The sequence below is a fragment of the Drosophila miranda genome, chromosome 2, assembly GCF_003369915.1.
Source record: "Drosophila miranda strain MSH22 chromosome 2, D.miranda_PacBio2.1, whole genome shotgun sequence".
Lineage (NCBI taxonomy): Eukaryota > Metazoa > Arthropoda > Insecta > Diptera > Drosophilidae > Drosophila > Drosophila miranda.
In genome coordinates, this window is record NC_046675.1 from 2838405 (window position 1) to 2858407 (window position 20003).

Sequence of the window (20003 nt, forward strand, 5' to 3'; positions counted from 1 at the left end):
ATGCGCTGCACTAGATAATCTTGCATATCATTCAGGCGGTCTGCAAGGTTAACCAAGGTATGACAAAACTAATATATTGAGAAATCTAATGTTGTTCCAATATGAACTCTATTTGCATAATCATTCGAATACGGCATCGAATACGAACCATATTTCAGGAAGATATATGTATTTTCTGTTCACATGCAGATGGTAGAGTGCACTTTCTACAGCCCTCCTTTCCTGGAAATTAGCGTACTCAATCAGTCAGCTCCATAGGCTCCATAGGCGGAGAGATGCCGCTTTTCCCATGACTGACACACAGCTCGCCCACTCTGGCCACCGTTTGGCCATGAAAGTTTCTGCGTTGTCTTCGCTGATATTGTATTTTTTGTTTTTTTTTTCTTTTTATCTCCTGCCGTTGACTAAATTATGAGCTAGTAAATTTTCCCGTTGACTAAATGCTGGCCAGGCAGATGTGCCACGAAATTTTCACATAAATAAAGACGAGCGGTGGCTGCCACAGAGAGGCAGAGAGAGAGAAAGCAAGGCAGTGGATGGGTGATGGCAAGCCACCAACGAACCACCAAGGCAACGCCAACCCATCCACCCACCCACAGACTGTTTTAATTAAGCCGCCATGCAAATGAGCCTCAACTGGTTTTTGTTGTTGTTTTTTTTTTTGGTTTTTGTCCAGGATGGGGATCCAGGTTGGGGGCGTCTCTAGATCGGACTCGGCTGTGCGATTAATTGCGCTGAAATTGGCGCGGAATTTCCATGCAAATGCGGGACAAGTGAAAGCCGCCGCCGCATCCACAGCCGGTGGCTTCTTTATTTCCCCAGATACCGATCAGATTCGGTGGAGTAGAGACCCTCTGCATCTGCATCGCCATCGCCATCGTCGTCCGCATCTCCATCCATATGAGCGTTGGCAGGGCCCCTGCTTCAGTCGGGCCCAGCAAATCACTTAACAATCAATAGCAGCCACCACAACGACAATCTGCGACACTTTTCCAAACTCGTTTCCCAACAAGATGTTGATGTGGGACTGGGCCATAGCCAGATCCAGAGCTCTGGTCTCTTCTGGCTGCCTTGCCGGTGAACGCGTTAGATTAATTTCCAAAGGCTGTCATTAAAATTCCAGCGCAATGCAATTTATATGCCACACACATGCGGCAATGGCTTAGGCCAGGTCTCGGGCATCAGGCAATTTTTAATAAAAACAGCTTCATATTTATGATATCAGAATATGGCTAAGAAAAACCGAACCAGCCTTCCACTGGGTACCACGCGCCGCTCGTTAGCCCCAAACGACTCATAGATGTTTTGGCCGTTTCGTTGGTTAGAGGATAGGAGGGGTCCCTGCTCCACAGACAACATCATCATCAACGAACGAACGAACGAACGAACGGAACGGAACGGTCCGTACTGTTGAAATTTGCATGACAAACTCAAACTCATCCATCAATCATATCGTGGAGCAAAACTGCAGTTCGAGTTTCAGTTGCAGTTGCATTTTCCAGTTGGGTGGCAGGGGGAAACTCGTTACGACCCCTTCCTTGGCAGGCAAAACAATTTCACTTTTAATTACATATAGTCGTTCGTACGCGATGCTAATCCCTCAAGCCGATTTTATATAATGCATTGACAGCGGGCGATGGCTGTAGAAAGAGAGAGGGAACCGCACAGGTTAGAGATGAGAACGGGTCAGGATATTCCACGAGCCTGCACCAGTTTCGTGAGTACCCATCAAAGAAAAATAAGTAACTAAACTAAAATAATGCTTAAATTAAATACAAACTAAAAAAACAGTTGTTCCTGCCTCGTGAAAATTGTATTTCATGACTTAAAAGCCCGACTGCAGTCCCATCTCTAAAGCCGATCAAGTGAGTGAGAGAGCGTGAGAGGGGGAGGGTGGCTGAGGAAAACTCCGCTTAACGCAAATTTTCACTTGTCTTCTGCATAATTTAGACAAGCTGAATGGTTTGAGAGATGACTGGGGTCTGGGGACTGGGGCCTGGGGCCTGGACACGGGCGGCGCCGTAAAATCAATTTACAGCCACGCACTCCGCGTTATCACAGTGCGTGAGAGAGTGACAGAGAGAGGGAGCTGCGTGCTGGACTGCCAGACGGGGGGGATGGTGCGTAGCGCCACCTGTCGTCGCTCGTTAGCGTCATCGTAAATAATTTTCCTCTTCTTCTTTTGGTCAGTGTTTAGCTTAAGATTTTCCATTTTCCATTAATATTTGTTGTTTGAGTGAGCATTGCATTGCATTGCAAAATCTATGCAAATTTATGACTGTCAGCAGATCACGGACTCTGGCTTCAGCTTGGGCTTCCTTCGGCTTTAGCATCGATGCTGAGGCTGGGGCTGAGAGGCTGTGGCAACGTTTCCTTGTTGCCGCTTTGGGTCTGCTTTGTTGCAAGTGATAACGAAATGACCATAATGGCCATTAGGAGCAGTTGGCTGGGTGCCTTTTGTTGCTGCACACGAACCACAGCAACAGCAACAGCCACAGCAACAGCAACAGGCAAAACCATGTCCATGTCCAAGTCCAGGCCCGCTGTGCCACGAAATGCATTTTCTGTATTTCTCTATTTCCCAAAACGAGAGACAAAAACCTGCAGAGAGACAAAAACAAACAAAAAATAATTGTAAATCGCTAGATTTATGACCAAAAACATAGCCACGAATTATGACGCCGGCCACAGGTGGAAATCGCATGCTGATTTCAACTTGATTTGCTTGCCATATAATTGCAAATTGTATTTGTTTAAACACGTATCCTATACGAAGTACGTATGAACATATGTGCACTCGTACACGTTTATATATGTACGTGTATGTATGTTTGGTTTGCTCTGGGGTCCCATGAGTACCACGAAATTGGCGTCCAGCCAACATCGAGCGTCGCATGTTGTTTATGTGTGTCCACAGATCTTTTGTTGCTGCCCCTGCTGCACGCCCACGCCACAGCACACTCCAACATGGGTCCGATCCCCGGCCCCCTCTCCCCTACTCTGGGACGGGACAGCTTTGAATGATTGCTTGACGTGTTTCCTTTGGGGCACCACGTCCCATCCAGCATCATCTCTTTGCTTCGGCATCAAGTGTGTGCTGTTAACAAATTATTTTTTATTAATTTCAGAGTTGTCTGTTTTGTAAAGAAATAATCAAGTCAGGCAGTAATTGCAATTGCTTAAGTAGCGCTTATAAACGGAGTCTTTTGCCTTTTGGCTTATATGCTTATGAGGGAGGATGTGGGTTTCCTTGCAATAAGGTTGGAAATTTACTCGTAAGTCGTATGGTTTGTTTATAATCTTTTTCCGTTTATGGCACACAACTAAGAGGAAAGCGGAACAATAAAATGAAGCACCCCCAATTTGAAATGAAATATTTGGGGTGCATGGGTAACCCAATCTAAGCAATCCTCTAGCACCTCAGTAGTAATTACATGTCGTACCATTCCTTTGATAGCTCTCGAAAGTCTCCATAAATTAACCAGACCGAAAAAAACAAAAACCGTCTTCGAATTATGATTGGATTCAGCTTCCGCATAACGAACTGCAGCTGCGATCACTATGGAGAAGTAGGAGCATCCAATTTCGCCTCGGGGGCATTTGCCACGTGCGTGCTCCATTTCTTTCTGCTCCTTGCATCGTTTTTCGTTTACTTTTCTGGTGGTTTTTTTGTTGGCCAAAAGGTGCCAATGTGGCAAATGTTTTGTGCTTAACATTTTTATGGCTGCCATAAGTTGGCTAGAATGTGGTAAATGCTGCAGGCGCTGTTGCCACTGGCCAGGAGCAGGGCAGGCGACTGACCACAGGCCAAAACCGAACCTAAACCGAACCTAACCGGACCGGATCGTGTCTTGACATTTGAGGTATCGGTTTCATTAGCGAAATGTTTCCGTAAGAATGCCAAAAGGTCGCAATTGATGCCATTTACAAGGCGATTGCCAGGCCATGGCTATGGCCATGGCCATATATGTGTTTTTCAATGGCCAAGAGGTAGCCAGAAGCTGGAGATGCCACTCGTTGCACTCATGCTGTAGGATTCATTATATTTGGTGTATTAAGTTTCGCAGCTCTTATCTGGCATCGCAGGCGATTTGTTTGGAAGCCGGAGCTCAATAAATTTATCAAATTGAAAAATGTGTAATCGAAATCAAATCAAAGCGCCTCTACGGTCCAGTCCGGTTGGGATTGGGATTGGGGTTTGGTTTTGGTCTTAGAGGAGTGTGTGTTGATTTTTTTATGGAATTGTGGGGGGAACTATTCGCCAAATCGCTTTGCAATCAACTCTCAGCCCAGCCCAAGTTCCAATCCCATTTCCAATCCCAGTTCCAGTGCCAGTCTCAGTCCCAGGCTCCTCCCCTAACACTGTCTCTATCCGGGCAGGGTATCGCATACAAACGACTTGTGACAAAATGACGAAATTTATGCTTCATTTTTGTATCGGCAAAGTGCAAACCGTTGCAGGGGGCACGGCACGGCGCGGAACGGCTGCGGCTGGCAGTCTGTCAGCAACAAATGCAAAGCGCCAAAAACTGCGACACTTTGTATAAATTGTGTTGAAAACAGCAGTGGCAGCAGAGGCAGTGGCAGTGGCAGTGGCAGCTTCGAGCCAGCTCCAGTCTGTCCGAGACAATTTTGGGCTGAAGCTAGGCTAAAGCTGGAGCGGATCGGAGCAGATCGGCGCTGGCCACACCCCCTCGGGCGAATGCAACAAATTATTGTCATCAATTTTTAGATGCAAAGCTTGAGGAGTGACATTTATTGAAGCATGGCTGGAACAGTGGGCCCCTGGCCAGTCCAGCACGGTCCAGTACAGTCCAGGACGTGATTGCTCCACATTGTAGGCTGAGGCTGATGCTGGCTGGCTGGCTGGCTGGCTAGCTGGTTGGTAATGTTGATGATGATTATAGGCTCGGTCGGGTCCTGGTCTGTTAGGAATGACACGTTCCACCACTGTGGCTGCGGTTGCTGATTGCTAGGAAACGATGGCAACAAGTGGCCATCGGCTGTCCATCCACTTAAATGAGTTTCTTTGCTTCAAATTTTCTTTACTTTTGTTACTTTTTTTGTTTGTCTCCTTTTGCTGTTGCTTTGGTTTCTTTTATTTTTGGGGGGCTTTTTCCGTTTCTGGCGGCTGCCGCTTCATTAGTAGAGACCAGCAGCAGCCCCCCAAAAAGTAAAAGCCAAAAAAATTATGACCATATTTGTGGTAAATTATGAGACCCTTTCATAAATCAGGCAGCTCTGGACTGGAGCTCTGGGTCTCTATGCGACGACCTAGCGAAAAATGTACTAGATTATGGCTGGACTATGGTTAGTGTGGCACCATTAGCCAGGTACCAGGCACCAGGCACCGGGCACCAGGCACCGGGCACCGGGCACCGGGCACAAGGCACCGGCCCGGCCGTAGAAACACTCACAAATGGTCAGAGCGGCAGTGGAAATTTACATTGTGCCGCCTGCCGCCTGCCGCCGCATGATGCATGGACCTGGACAATTGCAAGTGCTCGACTTACTTTAAACTGTGCCATTTATCATATACAAAAATATTTTGTCAGTCCGCTTTTGGCCTTTTGCCATTTTCACCATTTTCTATTTGGTCATCTTTCGCTTTTCAATGAGACCAGGTCCCAGGTCCGGCCTCATTGTTGTTCCCCAAAAAAGACTACCGTTTTTGGTGGCATGCAACGCTTGTCTGGGGAGGAGCTGGAGCGTATGCCATGGCTCGTGCATGTCTCGTGGCCAGCAGCAGCAACAACTGGACAACAAAAGCCCCCGAAGCAGTCGGATGTACGATCACTTGCGGCATTACTGTTCGAGCAGTGGCTTTCCTCTGCTTTTCACTCCACATCTCATATATGTATACGTTACTTACCTGCGGCATGCGCAGATCTCTATGCGAATGGAGAGCCTGCCAAACGAATGGAACGGGGCCATGACATTTGGTTATGATCGCCAGGAAGTTGTAATGCTCAGAAATCCATACTCGGGTGTAAGGATCTAAGGATCTCTTCTAAATATCAGGCGGATGGATAGATGTTTGTTATGAACCAAAAGGTCTCGGTGTTTTGAAAGTAGTGCTCTGAAAGCAACCAGTATTTTCAGTTTTGTTTATGGGCTTTCGAATGGGGTTTCAGGATTGCAAAAGATTCGCTCTATAAGAATCCGCTCGAGCACTCATGAACTCTGAGGCTCAATTCTCAGTAAATTGTCATCTCGTACGCAACCCAGCCAATTAAAGACTCTACGTGACCTCCAGCCGAAACCAAACTGGAGATAAAAACTGATGAAAACAAGAAAAGAAGGAAGACCAACCAGCGAAGACACCAAAAAGATTTGCGGCCCTGCCATGTAAAGCTCTCCACGCTGCCACTCTTTTTGTGCTCGACCCGAGAGATACTCTCGGTATGTGCAGCTAATTGACCGTCCAAGGCGGCCCCAGACGATGATGCACTTCATAAAAAAATAAATACAAAAATACCAAAATAAAAAGAAACGGAGGGCAAAACGAGGCAGCCAGAAAAAGACAAAGACAAAAAAGAGCGAGCGAGCGAGTGAGAATCATTCAAGTGGCGGGGCATTACGTCAACGTCAACTCAATTTGGCAGACGACACACACGGGGCAGGGGGCAGGGGGCAGAGTCTACGAATGGGAAACTGTGGAGTCTGAGTCTGTGGCCGGGTCAAGTGCTGACGCATCTGCCAAATCGAGTGGAGTGCAGCCAAAGTTACAAGTGCTTGAAAAATATATACAATATGTACTCGTATAATGAGCAATGTTGCTGCCGATCCTCATTAAGAGTGATCCATCGGTCCAACCAGATTTCTGCATCATTTCAGTTATGGCTGCGATGCGTTCCGCAATTATTTGTATTTCCTTAATTCAACTTAAGTTTTATACATCTTTTTTTTTTGGAGCTGTTTCAGCTTGTCGAGATCTCTTTATGGCAAAAGAAGTATGATCTGCAGATTATAAAATGTGTTTCCATTTAATGAGGAAACAATGGTGCTGTGCTGAGGGGAAATTCTTCAAGATTTGCAAAGTAATTCTTTCTTTCCTATTTTACACTTCAGTTTTATCACTTTCTTTGAACATATGGTCTAGTTAATGTTATAGCAATCTAATGGTCAGATATGATATCTATTTCTTTGTTAAATAAACAACTGATGGAACTCTGAATACACTCAGAGAAAAAAAACGCTAAATCATACTCAAAGTACTCGCAAATATATTTTATAATTAAACTAAATATTTTCATATTTCCAAAAAATTAAAATGTTTAATATTTTCTCTAATAATCTCATAGATACAGTTGATGGATATAGATAACGTGTCGGGTTAATTCCATCAAGGGTATTCTTTTTGCTGCTTAAGCAAGTAAGATGGGGGTGGGTGGATTGTCACCTAGTATATATACGTATGTATTGTTGTGTTGTTTCTTCTTACTATAAACTTTTTCCCTGAGTAAATTTCTTTGATAAATAAACAACTCCGAATACTGATTCATTTAACAGATGCAAGTGCCGTTGTAGCCAACAGTTTGCGAGTTTGCCAGTTGGCAAAATTCGAAGAAAGTCTGCAAAACTCCCATAACAGATAACTGAATAATGAACAGACCATATTTTTATGGCTATAAAAGCCAGCCGTCCAGCGGAGGGATTCTCAGTCGTCTACAAGTTCTCCAACCAAGATGTCCTTAGGCTGTACCTGCCTGACTCTGATCTTTTTTCTGGCTGGATGTATCTCTGGCGTGTCGGCGGCGTTCAAGTTTAACCCCAACCTCTACTGCGATCTGCCGTACTGTGGACCGCACAACCTAGTTTGTGTGAAGAGTGTAGATATATGAAAATCGAGTAACTTCTTTGGGCTGTTCCAATCGTATATGCTTCTCTTAGAACTTCACCTTTCAATGCAAGCCCTCGGGTAAGTTTGTGAACTTGCGGCACCACCAGAACCAAATAGTTGGGGCGTTGAATAGCTTTCGGAATAGGGCCGCCACCGGACTGACGCGATATCTGCTGCCGGCCGGAAGGATGGCTCGTATGAGCTGGTCCGAAGAGCTCGAGTACTTCGCCAGGGCCGATCTCATGACCTGCATGCCCTTGCCGCGCCCCTGCATGACATCGCCGAATATACCCAACATTGGCAGCATCTTCGACACCTCCGCCTACCCGGGAAAGGAAAAGAAAAACGTTGACGTGGTCCTCAGTATGATAGCAGGATGGGCAAAGGAGGCACAGTATGTGACCAGGCAGCAAACAGTATACCTTGAAGAGCGCAAGGATTCTAGGTAGGTTCCCATTGTTTAACAATATTTGAATCACATTTCTGTAATCGAATCCCCAGATCGACATACAAGCCAGTTCTGCTGATGACGGAACGCAATACGCATGTGGGATGTGCTGGTTTCAAATTTACCCAGGACCGAATCAACTATTTTTACGTGAGCTGCTGCTTTTCCACAGTCGGCATGAAGCACACGGCCATCTACCAAATCGCCTTGAAGCCGGGTACGCTCTGCAAGCGTCGTGATATGCAATATAAGAATCTGTGCGCCATCGGAGAGAAGTATACGGAGAATATGCAAATTTATTCCGATCAATTCATGTGATGGATGAAAACTACTCGATGATAATATATCCTCTTATAAGCGCATACTCGTAAAATGCATGCTCTGTGCAAAAACCTCACGTGTTGTGTGCGCTAATTTATGACTGTCACTGTTCACGTCCCAGGGGCCGAAGGGTAGGCAAATGGGTGGTTTGGGACCTGCATAAAAGGGACTGCTGCAAGGAACTCCTCCCACAGAAGCGTTCCCGCAAGCACACGGCATGAGGCAGCAGTCGCTCCTTCAGTTAATCCTCGTGGCTTGCCTGAGTCCTGGCTGGGAGTGCTTCGAGTTGCAGTTTCTTCGGCAACTTAAAAGCGAGCTGAACTTTGAGTTTGTACTGCTGCTCGGAAATTCGGAACCCATTTGGCTAAAGAGCTTATGGCAGCTGCCGGTGTCCGTCATTCAGATGAATGAGAAGATCCCCCACGTGAACTATAATCTGAGTCAACATCATTCGAAGAACTTCCTGAGCATTGGTTTTGTGAAAGATTTCCCCGATCGATTGCTTGAGGTTGTCCACTTAAATCTGAGAATGCTGAACACTGTGCCGATTATTTTCGTGATGAGAAAGCGGAAGATGCGAGTGCAACCGCTGCTGGAATGGTTCTGGCTGCATGATTTTCTTAATGTCTTGGTCATTTATAAGGATTTTAAGGTAAAAAAGAATAGCCAGAGGAATATACATTTGTTGCTTACAATTTGTTGATAATCTTTTGCAGGAATCTTCCCACACCATCTACAGTTACACGCCATTCCCCATTTTGCAGTTCATTGAGAGACGCCTCGAGAATACCACCATGCTGTTCCCTCCTCGAATGTCAGATCTACATGGCTATCGACTGCCGATTGCGGTGGGCGGGTCATCGCCGCGTCTAATCGTGTACCGAGGGGCCAATGGAGAACTCATATACTCCGGGCTGGTCGGTAATCTGATGAAGAGCATCGAGCAGCGGTTCAACTGCCGTCTAGTGCAGCCGCATCCGTTGAATGAGTCCGCCATTCCGCCGGCTCTGCAACTGATTGGGGCAGTGCGTAACGGAAGCGCAGAGTTCGCTCTGGCGGCCGTCTATCCCCAGGGGCCCTTCGTCGGCTTAACGTATCCTTTCGAGCTGATGAGCTGGTGCCTGATGATGCCTGTACCGGAGGAGATTCCACGCAGCGAGCTGTACGCCATGGTATTTCATTGGCCGGCATTTCTACTCATTCTCCTGGCTCTAGTGGCCATTTCTCTGATTTTGGGCCTGTCCCTGAGGCTCCATGGATATCGGGTGCAGCCGACTGAGTTTTTCCTGCACAATAGTTGCCTGAGGGGACTGCTGGGACAGTCCTTTATCGAGGTCTTTCGAGCTCCCCCTCTGGTTCGCGGTATTTACCTGGAGATATGCGTGCTGGGGATTCTGATCACCACCTGGTACAACTCTTACTTCTCTGCTTACGTGACGAGTGCCCCGCGGCGACCTCCCCTTACCAGCTACGAAAGCATTGCGCGTTCCCACACAAAGATCGTGGTATGGACCTCCGAATACCGTATACTTTTGAAGTACTTCAGCAGCATAGAGGAGTATGAGTCCATGTTCCAATTCGAGCCGGACTACAATAAGTTTATAGAAATGCGCGAGTCCTTTAATACGAAATATGGCTATATGCTGCCGATGGAGAAGTGGCTGCTGATCAGTGAGGAGCAGAAGATCTTCAGTACGCCACTCTTCACAATGCGGGAGGATCTCTGCTTCTTTCACGCCATTCCCATTGTCTTTCCCATCAAGGAAAATAGCATCTTCCGAGAGGCCCTGGACCGCCTCATACAGGAGGTGCTGGCAACTGGTCTCCTCAATCGCTGGCGGGCCATGGCCTTCACGGACATGATCAAGGCGGGTCAGCTGAGTCTTGTCGATCGAGGCAAGCCCAAGGACTTTCAAGCCATGCAACTGATGGACTTGCAACAGATTTCGGTAGCCTTTGGCTTGATGATGGCTTTGGCAATTGTAGTGTTTCTTCTGGAGCTGATGTGGTTCTGGCGTCATCAAATAAGGGTGAGACTCGGACAGGTATGGTAAATATGGGATAGAATCTAGTGTACGACGGAATCGATTTTCGATTTAACTGCACTCAGAGAAAAATAGCAAAGTTCAACTAAATTGATGTTAATATTATTATCCTCAAATATTGGTTACAAAATGTTAATTGTAGGGTTACAATACAACTCACCCAATGATAACAAAAATGTTTAATAGTCCAGTTCTAAATTCAAAAATTATTAAATTAAAATTAAATATTCTGTTGTTAGATAAAACGATAATAAAATGAAATATAATTCACTTTGGTTTATATGTACATAAATTTATTTTAAAGTCTTCTTAATACGGCCATTATTTAATTCAAATCCAAAATACTTTAAAATTATTAAACTATATTAAATCTATAGGAAACATATTTAATCAAAGTATGTAAATGCTTAATTTAAATATGAAATATACAATTTTTATTGTAAAGCCCAGATGTAATTCAATTAACAATTTTCTAGCTAATCAAGTAAGAAATAGGAAATGAAAAAATTAAGTTTTTGAAAAGTTTTGATACATTATTAAAAGGAATGATTTTCTTTGAAAAGTATCTCTGAATAAAGTCTGCAATTAGGTATTCGGATATATGGTAATCTAACAATTACTTTATATCACAGCTATTGTACGAGTACATGACCCAGACACAGGCGTGATTTCAGTTGTTGCCTTGTAGTCCCGGGGGAAATATGTTTTTTTGGTTTTCGACTTTTTCTCGGTTTGGGACTTGTTAACATGGTCCGCTAATTGGATTTGGCCATTAGCCGGTGTCGTCGGCGGATTCATTAGCAACCCTTTAAATGTGCAGCGGCATCAATCAGTGTCATGCAGTGGTGCCTCGTCCATCGTGATGGATTGTCCGTGTCTGATGCTTTCCTGCCTTTGCTTGATTTGCTTGGGGGCGAGTGGCTCAAAGGTTGTGCAATTGCTGGACAGGATACGGCAGGAGTCTCACTTTGAATACCTGCTGCTGATGAAGAACAGGAATGCCACTGTGCCGGATCAGGCTTGGAATGGCAGCACACTGGCCATGGAGCTCATGGATGAACTGAGGGTCCCTGTGCTGCAGCTGGATGAGAATGTTAGCTACTTTCTCCACAATGGCATCCACAGTCGACTGGTGACTGTGGTATACTTGAGCAGTGGCAGGCTGGAGGAGCACGATGGTTTGCTTAAGGCGTTGGTGGCCAATCTCAGACACATGACCACATCGAGAGTCATATTTCTGATGGAAATGGAACCGGCAAGTGAAGGACTACTCTTTGATATATTTGCGCATTGCTGGAAAATGAGGGTACTGAATGTCCTGGTCTTATTTGCGGATCACGAGGTGGGTAGACGACAATTCATGGATTAAAGTAAATGGAGTTATTTCCTTTTTCTTCTAGAAAACTCACACTTTTTACCGCTACTCGCCTTTTCCCCATCTTCACATAGAGGAGGGAACCTATGACTCTCCGCTGAAAATTTTTCCGCATCGACTCCGGAACTTCCGTGGATATCGAATGCCCACGATTATTGGGGGCACCTCGCCACGCGTTATAGCCTATTACAAGCGGGGAAAAGTGGTGTACGAGGGTACTGTTGGCCACTTCATGGACGTCTTTCAGCGGAAATACAATTTCAGCTTCGTCCAGCCGCTTCTGTCGTCGAACCCGACTGTCTTTGCCCCATCCATGCAGACGGTGGCCGCTGTGCGCAACCACACCGTGGAGGTGGCCATGTCGCTGACCTTTCCCACCATACCGCCCTTCGGCTTCACGTACCCGTATGAGCAGATGAACTGGTGCATTATGCTGCCCGTCGAGGCAGACGTCTCCACGCCGGAGTACTACACAAGGGTGTTCGATCTGCAGGCCTTCCTGGTGACCCTGTTTACGCTGGTGGGGATATCCTTTCTGCTGGCCATGACTCTGTGGCTCCATGGGTATCGGGTGGCTCCGTATGACTTCCTCCTGCACGAAAGCTGTCTGCGCGGAGTGCTGGGGCAGTCTTTCGTTGAGGTAAGTCGAGCTCCCACTCTTGTTCGTGGCATCTATCTGGAGATCTGCGTGCTGGGTATTCTCATCACGTCCTGGTACAACTCCTACTTCTCCTCCTACCTGACCACGGTGCCAAAGGAGATGCCATATCGCAGCTACGATGATTTATATGCCTCCCGCTTGAAGGTGGTGGCCTGGATGCCGGAATATGTGGAGCTGATTGGGCGGCTCGCAGAGTTACGGAAGTACGAGTCCATGTTCATGGTAGTGCCAGAATTCAGTCGCTACATAATTCTGCGCGACTCCTTCAACACCAGGTACGGCTACATGATGCACACCACCAAGTGGATGGTCATCACCGCGCAGCAGAAGGTCTTCTCCAAGCCCCTGTTCCGGATGCGTGAGGATTTCTGCTTCTTCAATAACATACCGTTCGGTTTTCCCATCAACGAGAACTCTGTGTTCTTGGAACCGATTCTCACGCTCATCATGGAACTCGCCGCAACGGGCCTCACTTTGCATTGGATGCAGAGCGCATTCTCGGAGCAGATCGAGGCAGGGGAACTGCACTTCCTCGACCTGAGTCCCCACAGAGAGTTCCGGGCCATGCAGTTAATAGATCTGCAGTATGTCTGGTATGGTTTCGCCTTCATGTCGGCGCTCTCCTCAATCGTCTGGCTACTGGAGGTGGTCCGGCATAGACTACGCAGACGAGGCGAGGCGCGGCGGCAAGTTAAATGAAGGCATCCCTCTAATATTTTTATGGCCAGGCTTATGGATATTTGACTAGCCATCGCAGATAACTTTCGTTTCCACGAGATCATCCTGGCTGTTACCCGATTTTCATTGTGCAAAAATATACTCTCTTATTCGTACGTATGCCGCAGCCTGGCTCAGAGTTCAAACATCAAAAGCAATTAAGACGCGTGCTTGTTGCAGCTCCCGCTCCCCCAAAGGTGCCACGGTCTGCGGCAGCGACAGCGACAGCGGCATCCATGATGTTAGCCACCTGTGCGACGGCCACTGGCGCCTCTTGAAATTCCCTAATCGACATGTTTCGATCTCAAATGACTTTTTGCCGCAACAGCAGAAGCACCAGCAGCAGCAGCAGCTGGAGCTGAGGCATCAGTCTCTGTGTCTCGGTCGTGTGGTGCCTGATCTCTTCGGGTGAAAAATTTTCTCTAATCTACGCTGATGGCTGCTGGTGGCGTTAGCCGTTTGCCCATTCGGCCATTTGGCGCATGCGGCACGCATTTGCAGCCATCCACCAAATGAGGCACTGATGCTCAGGCTGTGGCGGTAGCCAGGTACCGAGTACTTTGATTTTGACTGACAAGTGCCGCCTGCCTGTGGGCCCCGGCTGCGTCTCCGGTTGACATGCGCAGCTGCAGCATAAGCTTTCATGTGCGGCTGCGCGCTGGTCTTCCTTTATTGGAGAAAATTATTTCAATCTTCAGAGACTCCGATACGACTCCGTAACGAGTGGCAGTAGTGGCAGAGGCTGAAACTAATTAACCCAAGGCAGGATCAATGCAGACACGAAGCGAAGCGCATCTTAATTGTCAATAAAACGTTTAAGATTTCTTTATTTTTTAATGCTTGCAATACTAATAAAAATATTAATGCAAAACTTAACCGCAAATGGATATGTGTGTGTCGAGTGTGTGTGTGCATAAATAATAACTAACAAAGATTTAACTAAGATTTTTTGTTGATGTGTGTGGCTTAGCCTAGGCTTCAATATAAAACAAGGATCGAACGACCTCTCTCTCCCGCTAGCTAGTAGCTCTCGAGCTGTCGTATGTATGTACATATAACTACTAAATTCAATAAATTAGAAGACAAATACTACTCGTATTACAAGAGTTTACACACAGTTTATAACAAATCGATTAAATGTTACATAACCCAAACACCATTGAAGATATGCACTTACATAATATATTATAATGGAATTACCTTTTTTAAAAACTATCACAAAATAATTGGCAGTTTAATTAACCATTAGTTATATTTAACCTACGCTTAACCTCTCTAACGCTCTCTTTCTCTTTAACGTTGTCTATACATTTAGGGGCACTATTTTTATTATTATTTGTTTTATGGTATGTCGTACTACGACTCGTGTTTTATCAAATACAAAAATAATGGCAAGTGCAAGTTGAGTTTGTTTAACGCATTGTTTGTAGATTTTTATACATAATTATTTTACTTGTGCCCTCCTCTACTGAAGAAGAATGCCTCTTTGAAGTCTGCGAACACTGGCAGGGGGAGAGGGGCCCAAGAGATCAAAGAGATTCTTGAGGGAGGAGAGAAGTTCTGGAAAGTTCTTGGCAGGAGAAATAAAGACTGGCCCTGGGTCAGTGTTCTTGAACATGGACTCAAGCATTTGGCATTCCCTTAGCTGGCTGTTTACAAACTAATTGGATATAATTAGTTAATCAATTAATTAGTTATATACACAAAAATTATGCTAATTTGGGCAATGCAACTAAGAAAAAAAAAATACTTTCAATTTACATGAAGAACACGCATTGTTTTCGAGACGAAGAAGAAGTTTGTGGATTGGTTTTCTAAGACTTTCAGGATGTCAGGATCTTAGGACGTCGGTTGTTGTAGGGTAAGTATTTTCTCTTTCTATTTTTCTTCTTTTAGCAGGGAAGCGTTTGGCCTCATTTTGATATCACCACGCGTAGAATTGCTTCATTAGCTTGATTACACTTATACGTATCTCTATTTAGTTTAATTGTAGGTTCTATCTGGTAGTAGCATTAATTAAAATCTTCAAAATTTGGCACATTTAAATTTAATTTGTGGTTGTGTCTTTAAGCATTAAAATGTACATTAAGTTGAGTATTTTATTTGGAAGTGCTTCGAGTGTTGGTTGGTATATGTTCGAGTACGAGTAGGTATATAGGAATTGCACAGAAAGCTGAATATAGGAATTCTTCAATGACGTAAATTCGAGACGGAGTGGAGTATGGGATCCCCATATCCCTCCAGGAGTATGTATTCGAGTAGCATATACATATGTATATATAGTTATATAGTTTTCATTTAGCTTTTGTCGTTGTGTGTGTGTGTGTTTTGTGAGTAAGGAACAAGAAATAGTTTCGTTTGCGGGGACTTCTGCCGTCGTACTACCGATTCGTGAGCAGGCCATTGGCTGGGGGCAGGATGCCAGGCGGAGTGTTCGGATTGCTGATCATGCCAGGCAGTGACGGAGTCATCTGCCGCTGCTGATTGATGGATGCTGCTGCTGCAGCTGCGGCTGCCGCAGATGATCCACCACTGGATCTCTGGTGCTTGGAGGAGCTGCCCTTGATCAGGCTTCCATTGTTCTTTTGGGTCATGTGCGTCTGGTAGTGCTTAGCCAGGTGCGCCTTCTGCCGGAAGCTCTTGCCGCACAGGGAGCAGGCGAAGGGCTTCTCGCCCGTGTGGGTGCGGATGTGGACATTCACCGAGTACTTGTCCTTGAATCCCTTCGAGCAGATGGAGCAATAGTGCAGGGAGCGCTCTTTCCGCTGACCACCGCCGCCACTGGCCGAGGAGGAGGAGCCACTGGAGTTGGCAGGCGGACTGTTGCTGCTGCTGCTCGCACTGCCGCTGGATGATGAGCTGCCACTTCCCGCACTGCTGCCCATGACCACGCCCAGTGCTCCTCCTCCGCCGCTGCCGCTGCTGCTGTTGTTGTTGTTGTTGTTGTTGTTAGCCACATTGGGATTGTTGTTGTTGTTGCTGCTGCTGGTAGTGCTGCTGCTGCTGCTCCGTTTGTACTGCTTCTTGGGCTTTGAGATGCCACTGCAAGATCTGCCAGGATGATTGGCGGATGAGCCTGCTCCGCCCGTGGGCGGTGTTGATGTGCTCACTTCCGGCTTTAGTGGCTGCGGCGGCTGGAGCTGATTGGCCGTCGTGATTGCCGTCGGATTCGGGGAGATTTGCATGAGGACATCGGTGGCACTGCTGTAGTCTGTGCCTGGCGTGGGCGTCGAAGAGCCTCCGGTGCAGAACTGCTGCACCTCGTTGGCGATGCGCTTGATCTTCTCAAAGTCATCGCTGAAGGCGTTCTCCAACGACAGGAACATATCGTCCACAATGATATTGGCATTGCCATTGTGCTGCTGCTGTTGCTGTTGCACCTGCTGCTGCTGCTGCTGGGATGTGAGATGGACACCAGCCATGCCCTGAGCCTCGTCAAACATTTGGGCGGCATTTAGCGTGGAGTCGGCAAAGCCCAGGGCATCGGCAGCATCGTCCGTGAAGAGCAGGCGCCGCATATCCTCCTCCTTGACGACGGGCATAGCTAGGCCGTTCTGCATATGCAGACCCTTGGAGTACCCCTTACCCTGGAGCGCGCTACGTAGCAGTGACTCCGCCGTGCTCTGCTCCGTCTCGGCATTGTGATCGGCCATATGCCAGTCGTTGTTGTTGTTCTGGAACTGGGCCAACTGCTGGCCCAAGTCATTGCCCCCCGCGATGGAAATGGCCGTAACGAGCGAGGGCAGCGTCTGTGTGGGGCCCTGGGAAATACTGCTGAGACCATTGGCATCTGCCCCGTTCACGATCACATCCTTGGCGTCTGTGCTGAAGCCGCTGTCGTCGTATGGATACTCCGACTTGATGTACCCCGGAAAGCTGCCCAGAAGACTGTCCAGATCGAGGGAGCTCGGCAGCTGCTCTGCCTCAGAGCGCTTCAGCCAGGGCTCGCCGCCGTTTAATACTGTCAGGGTGTAGATCTGTCCGTCGGTGGTGTCCAGGCTGCTGATGGTGTCGCTGCTGCTGCCCGCCCCACTGGAGGCGGCCGAGGAACTGCTGGGATTGGGCTGCTGCTGCTGTTGGTGGGCATGCGAATGCTGCTGCTGCTGGTGGTGGTGCGACTGAGGAGACGTGGGACTGGGCTGGTTGGTGGCTGTGGCTGTGGCTCCACCATTACCAGCGTTGGCAGTGACCGGCTGCTGTTGCCAGCAGTAACGATCGAGGTCCTCGAATATGGAGGTAGAATCGAGGCGACTGCTGTCCTTGTCCTGGTTCCAGAACTGAAAGGATAAAAAGGACACAAAATATGGGATATTATAGACAAGGAGTTGTTTACTATATCGATCAGATGGGCCCGTGTAGTGTGTTAATGTTTTTATTTTTTTTGGTATATATTTTTCTTGCAATTTTTGCTGTGAAAGAGCTGCGACCTACCTCATAGCCCTGTAACGTGGGATCTCCTCCATTGCTGCTACCATTTCGATTGCCCACGGGTATCACGATGCCACCGCCACCTCCTCCTCCTCCTCCCCCTCCACCACCGCCTCCCCCACCATCGTGGATCATGCTGCTGTTGGTTCTCGCACCACCGCCGCACAGGGCCTGCTGTGGTGATTGGGTGGAGATGGAGATGGTTGGCTGGTGCACCACTTGAACGTGGCTGGCGGTGTGACTGTTGTGCTGACTGTGGTGGTGCTGCTGCTGCTGCTGGTGGGGCTGCTGCTGATGGTGCTGCTGCTGGTGCAGGCTGACGCCCAAGGAGTCGACGCCCACACCAATGCCGATGCCCATGTCGGGGCCAGTGACAAAGTCGAAGAAGTCCGCCTTGGAGAGATCCTCGGCACGAAAGGATTCGCTTATATCCATGCCAGCCGATGCGGACATATCCTCAGTGCCGATCATTTGTTGTGCCTGAAGCGCCAGAGTAGCGCCTTAATTCGACAAGTGTTGGCTAATGCGATATGCTTGTCAGTGTTGGTTAACTGCGGAAGAGACTGAATGAAAGAAAGTTGATTAGTCGGAGGGATTCGAAGAAGTTCCAGGAAAATTGCTTCTAAGTTATTCCTGTCGTGATTTCGTTTTCATTTTTGGTTTCTCCATTTCTCTGGCCAACACAGACACAAACGCACACACAGGCAGAGCACCACTCTCTGACACACCGATTGATTAAAGCCACTTGTCAGACGGCCACTTAAGTCAATCAGTCATTCACTCGCTCGCTCGCTCACTCATTCTAGCCGCATTGCCTGGGCCTGCATTCCGGCCATACTTGCATTTTAATTTGAGCCGCTCTTGGCTTGGCTTTTTAGCCGGCTGGCTATCTGCAAACGAATAAATCAAGCTGACAGAAGGGTGACAAAGTGTAAACACATTTGGCGTGCCCGCCTCGTAAATCTCTTGCCGCTGCGAAGCGAAGGCGAAGGCGCACTTGGACTTTGGCTAATGCCAAACTCAAACCAAACTCAACCTGTCATTGCGACAGTTTTTTTCTCTTCTTTTTTTTTTGTTTTGTTTTTTTTTTGGCTGTTTCCCCTACTTTGCGGTCCATTCTTGTTTCTCTCAGCTTTTGGCTTGTTTCATTTGCATAGATTTGGCAAGTCAGACAGGCGGACGCACAACGAGCCGGGCATTTAGAATAGTAGTTTGCACAAAAGTACGTACTCGCACAGGGAAATGGGACTCTTAAGTATTTATTTTGTTTTTGAAAATATTTACTTAGCTAGTTCTGGATTGTAATTATGGAGATCGTGGGGATTATAGTTTGTATAATAAAAGTAATGAAATGATCTTATAGATCTTTAAATTACGAATAAAATTATACAAAAACCCATAAAGTCGAACAAAACGAAAAGTTTTGGAGTACCCTCCCGCAGAATCAAATAAATTATCGAGTATCCTATTTTCCTGCCCTGTGCTGTACATTGCCGCCAGTTCAGTTTAATACTGGCTACTGTATATTCCCATATCTGCAGAATTACACACAATATATTCATGTGTGGTGTACCCCGAAGGTGATCGAACTGACAGTCCGGCGCGCTGGGTCTCTTGCCTCTTGCCTCCTGCTTCTGTGGCTGTATCTGTATCTAGTTGTGCCCCCAAGTCGTGTTCTAGCAAATGTGCCAAATGTTCAAATTGTCAAATTGATTTGACTCTTTTTTGTTTATTTATTCGCTGGAAACTGACTCAGAATCGTATAGTTCTCTTATATGTGTATGAAAAATGGACCTTGCGGCGATTCTGTTGCTGTTTCTGTGGCGGTGTGGCAGCGTGGCAGCGTGAGAACCACAAACAAAAATGACTTAACAAATTTGCATTGCTGGTGTAGTCGCAGTCGTACATAGAGCTCTAGCCCGTACCCCGGCCTGCATACTTTAGATAAGGGCAGAGCGTAGAGAAAATACCGCTGCTGGAAAATATTTTAGATGCTGCCCGGGCTGCCGCTGCTTCTAGAGACTTTTAAGTGCAATATCTGGGGAGAAATCAAACTGGCATGGGGCTCTGGAAATACTTAGCTGGGAGACGGCCACGGCAGCAGCATCAACACCTGATCAAAGACCAGGCCAAAGAGGAGAAAAAGCGGCAACAAGTGCAGACCA

General features: G+C 47.0%; 4 protein-coding genes across 5 annotated transcripts in view; 3 read left to right on the forward strand and 1 right to left on the reverse strand.

Annotated features, from left to right (window-relative positions):
* The first annotated feature begins 7649 nt into the window (after nt 1–7649).
* Nucleotides 7650–8688, forward strand: LOC108157791 (allergen Tab y 5.0101-like). Its single transcript, XM_017289982.2, has 3 exons — nt 7650–7832; nt 7894–8288; nt 8345–8688. The coding sequence occupies exons 1-3, from the start codon at nt 7689–7691 to the stop codon at nt 8607–8609; spliced, it is 804 nt and encodes a 267-aa protein (XP_017145471.1). The 5' UTR covers nt 7650–7688; the 3' UTR covers nt 8610–8688.
* A 106-nt stretch (nt 8689–8794) lies between these two features.
* LOC108157789 lies at nt 8795–10793 on the forward strand. The gene is made up of 2 exons (XM_017289981.2): nt 8795–9264; nt 9329–10793. Exons 1-2 carry the CDS (start codon nt 8830–8832, stop codon nt 10664–10666), a joined length of 1773 nt encoding a protein of 590 aa, XP_017145470.1. The 5' UTR covers nt 8795–8829; the 3' UTR covers nt 10667–10793.
* Nucleotides 10794–11512: 719 nt separating this feature from the next.
* On the forward strand, nt 11513–13432 carry LOC108154037. Its single transcript, XM_017284130.2, has 2 exons — nt 11513–11999; nt 12058–13432. Exons 1-2 carry the CDS (start codon nt 11520–11522, stop codon nt 13390–13392), a joined length of 1815 nt encoding a protein of 604 aa, XP_017139619.1. The 5' UTR covers nt 11513–11519; the 3' UTR covers nt 13393–13432.
* A 769-nt stretch (nt 13433–14201) lies between these two features.
* LOC108157266 (putative uncharacterized protein DDB_G0277255) overlaps nt 14202–20003 on the reverse strand; it is a 67645-nt gene continuing 61843 nt past the window's right edge. For both annotated transcript variants that reach the window (XM_033389423.1, XM_017289254.2), the window contains 2 exons: nt 17842–18401; nt 14202–17687 (listed from right to left, as the gene is read on the reverse strand). In XM_033389423.1, the coding sequence (XP_033245314.1) occupies nt 15792–17687; nt 17842–18309 (2364 nt within the window). In that variant the 5' untranslated portion in view covers nt 18310–18401 and the 3' untranslated portion in view covers nt 14202–15791. The remainder of the gene's footprint in view (nt 17688–17841; nt 18402–20003) is intronic.

Bases quoted from the DNA above. Each gene is read 5' to 3' on its own strand.
- LOC108157789 (XM_017289981.2), top strand. From the start codon at position 8,830: ATGAGGCAGCAGTCGCTCCTTCAGTTAATCCTCGTGGCTTGCCTGAGT. The intron at 9,265-9,328 runs GTAAAAAAGAAT...AATCTTTTGCAG, and splicing joins TCATTTATAAGGATTTTAAG to GAATCTTCCCACACCATCTA.
- LOC108154037 (XM_017284130.2), top strand. From the start codon at position 11,520: ATGGATTGTCCGTGTCTGATGCTTTCCTGCCTTTGCTTGATTTGCTTG. The intron at 12,000-12,057 runs GTGGGTAGACGA...TTTTTCTTCTAG, and splicing joins TCTTATTTGCGGATCACGAG to AAAACTCACACTTTTTACCG.
- LOC108157791 (XM_017289982.2), top strand. From the start codon at position 7,689: ATGTCCTTAGGCTGTACCTGCCTGACTCTGATCTTTTTTCTGGCTGGA. The intron at 7,833-7,893 runs GTAGATATATGA...TGCTTCTCTTAG, and splicing joins ACCTAGTTTGTGTGAAGAGT to AACTTCACCTTTCAATGCAA. The intron at 8,289-8,344 runs GTAGGTTCCCAT...TCGAATCCCCAG, and splicing joins GAAGAGCGCAAGGATTCTAG to ATCGACATACAAGCCAGTTC.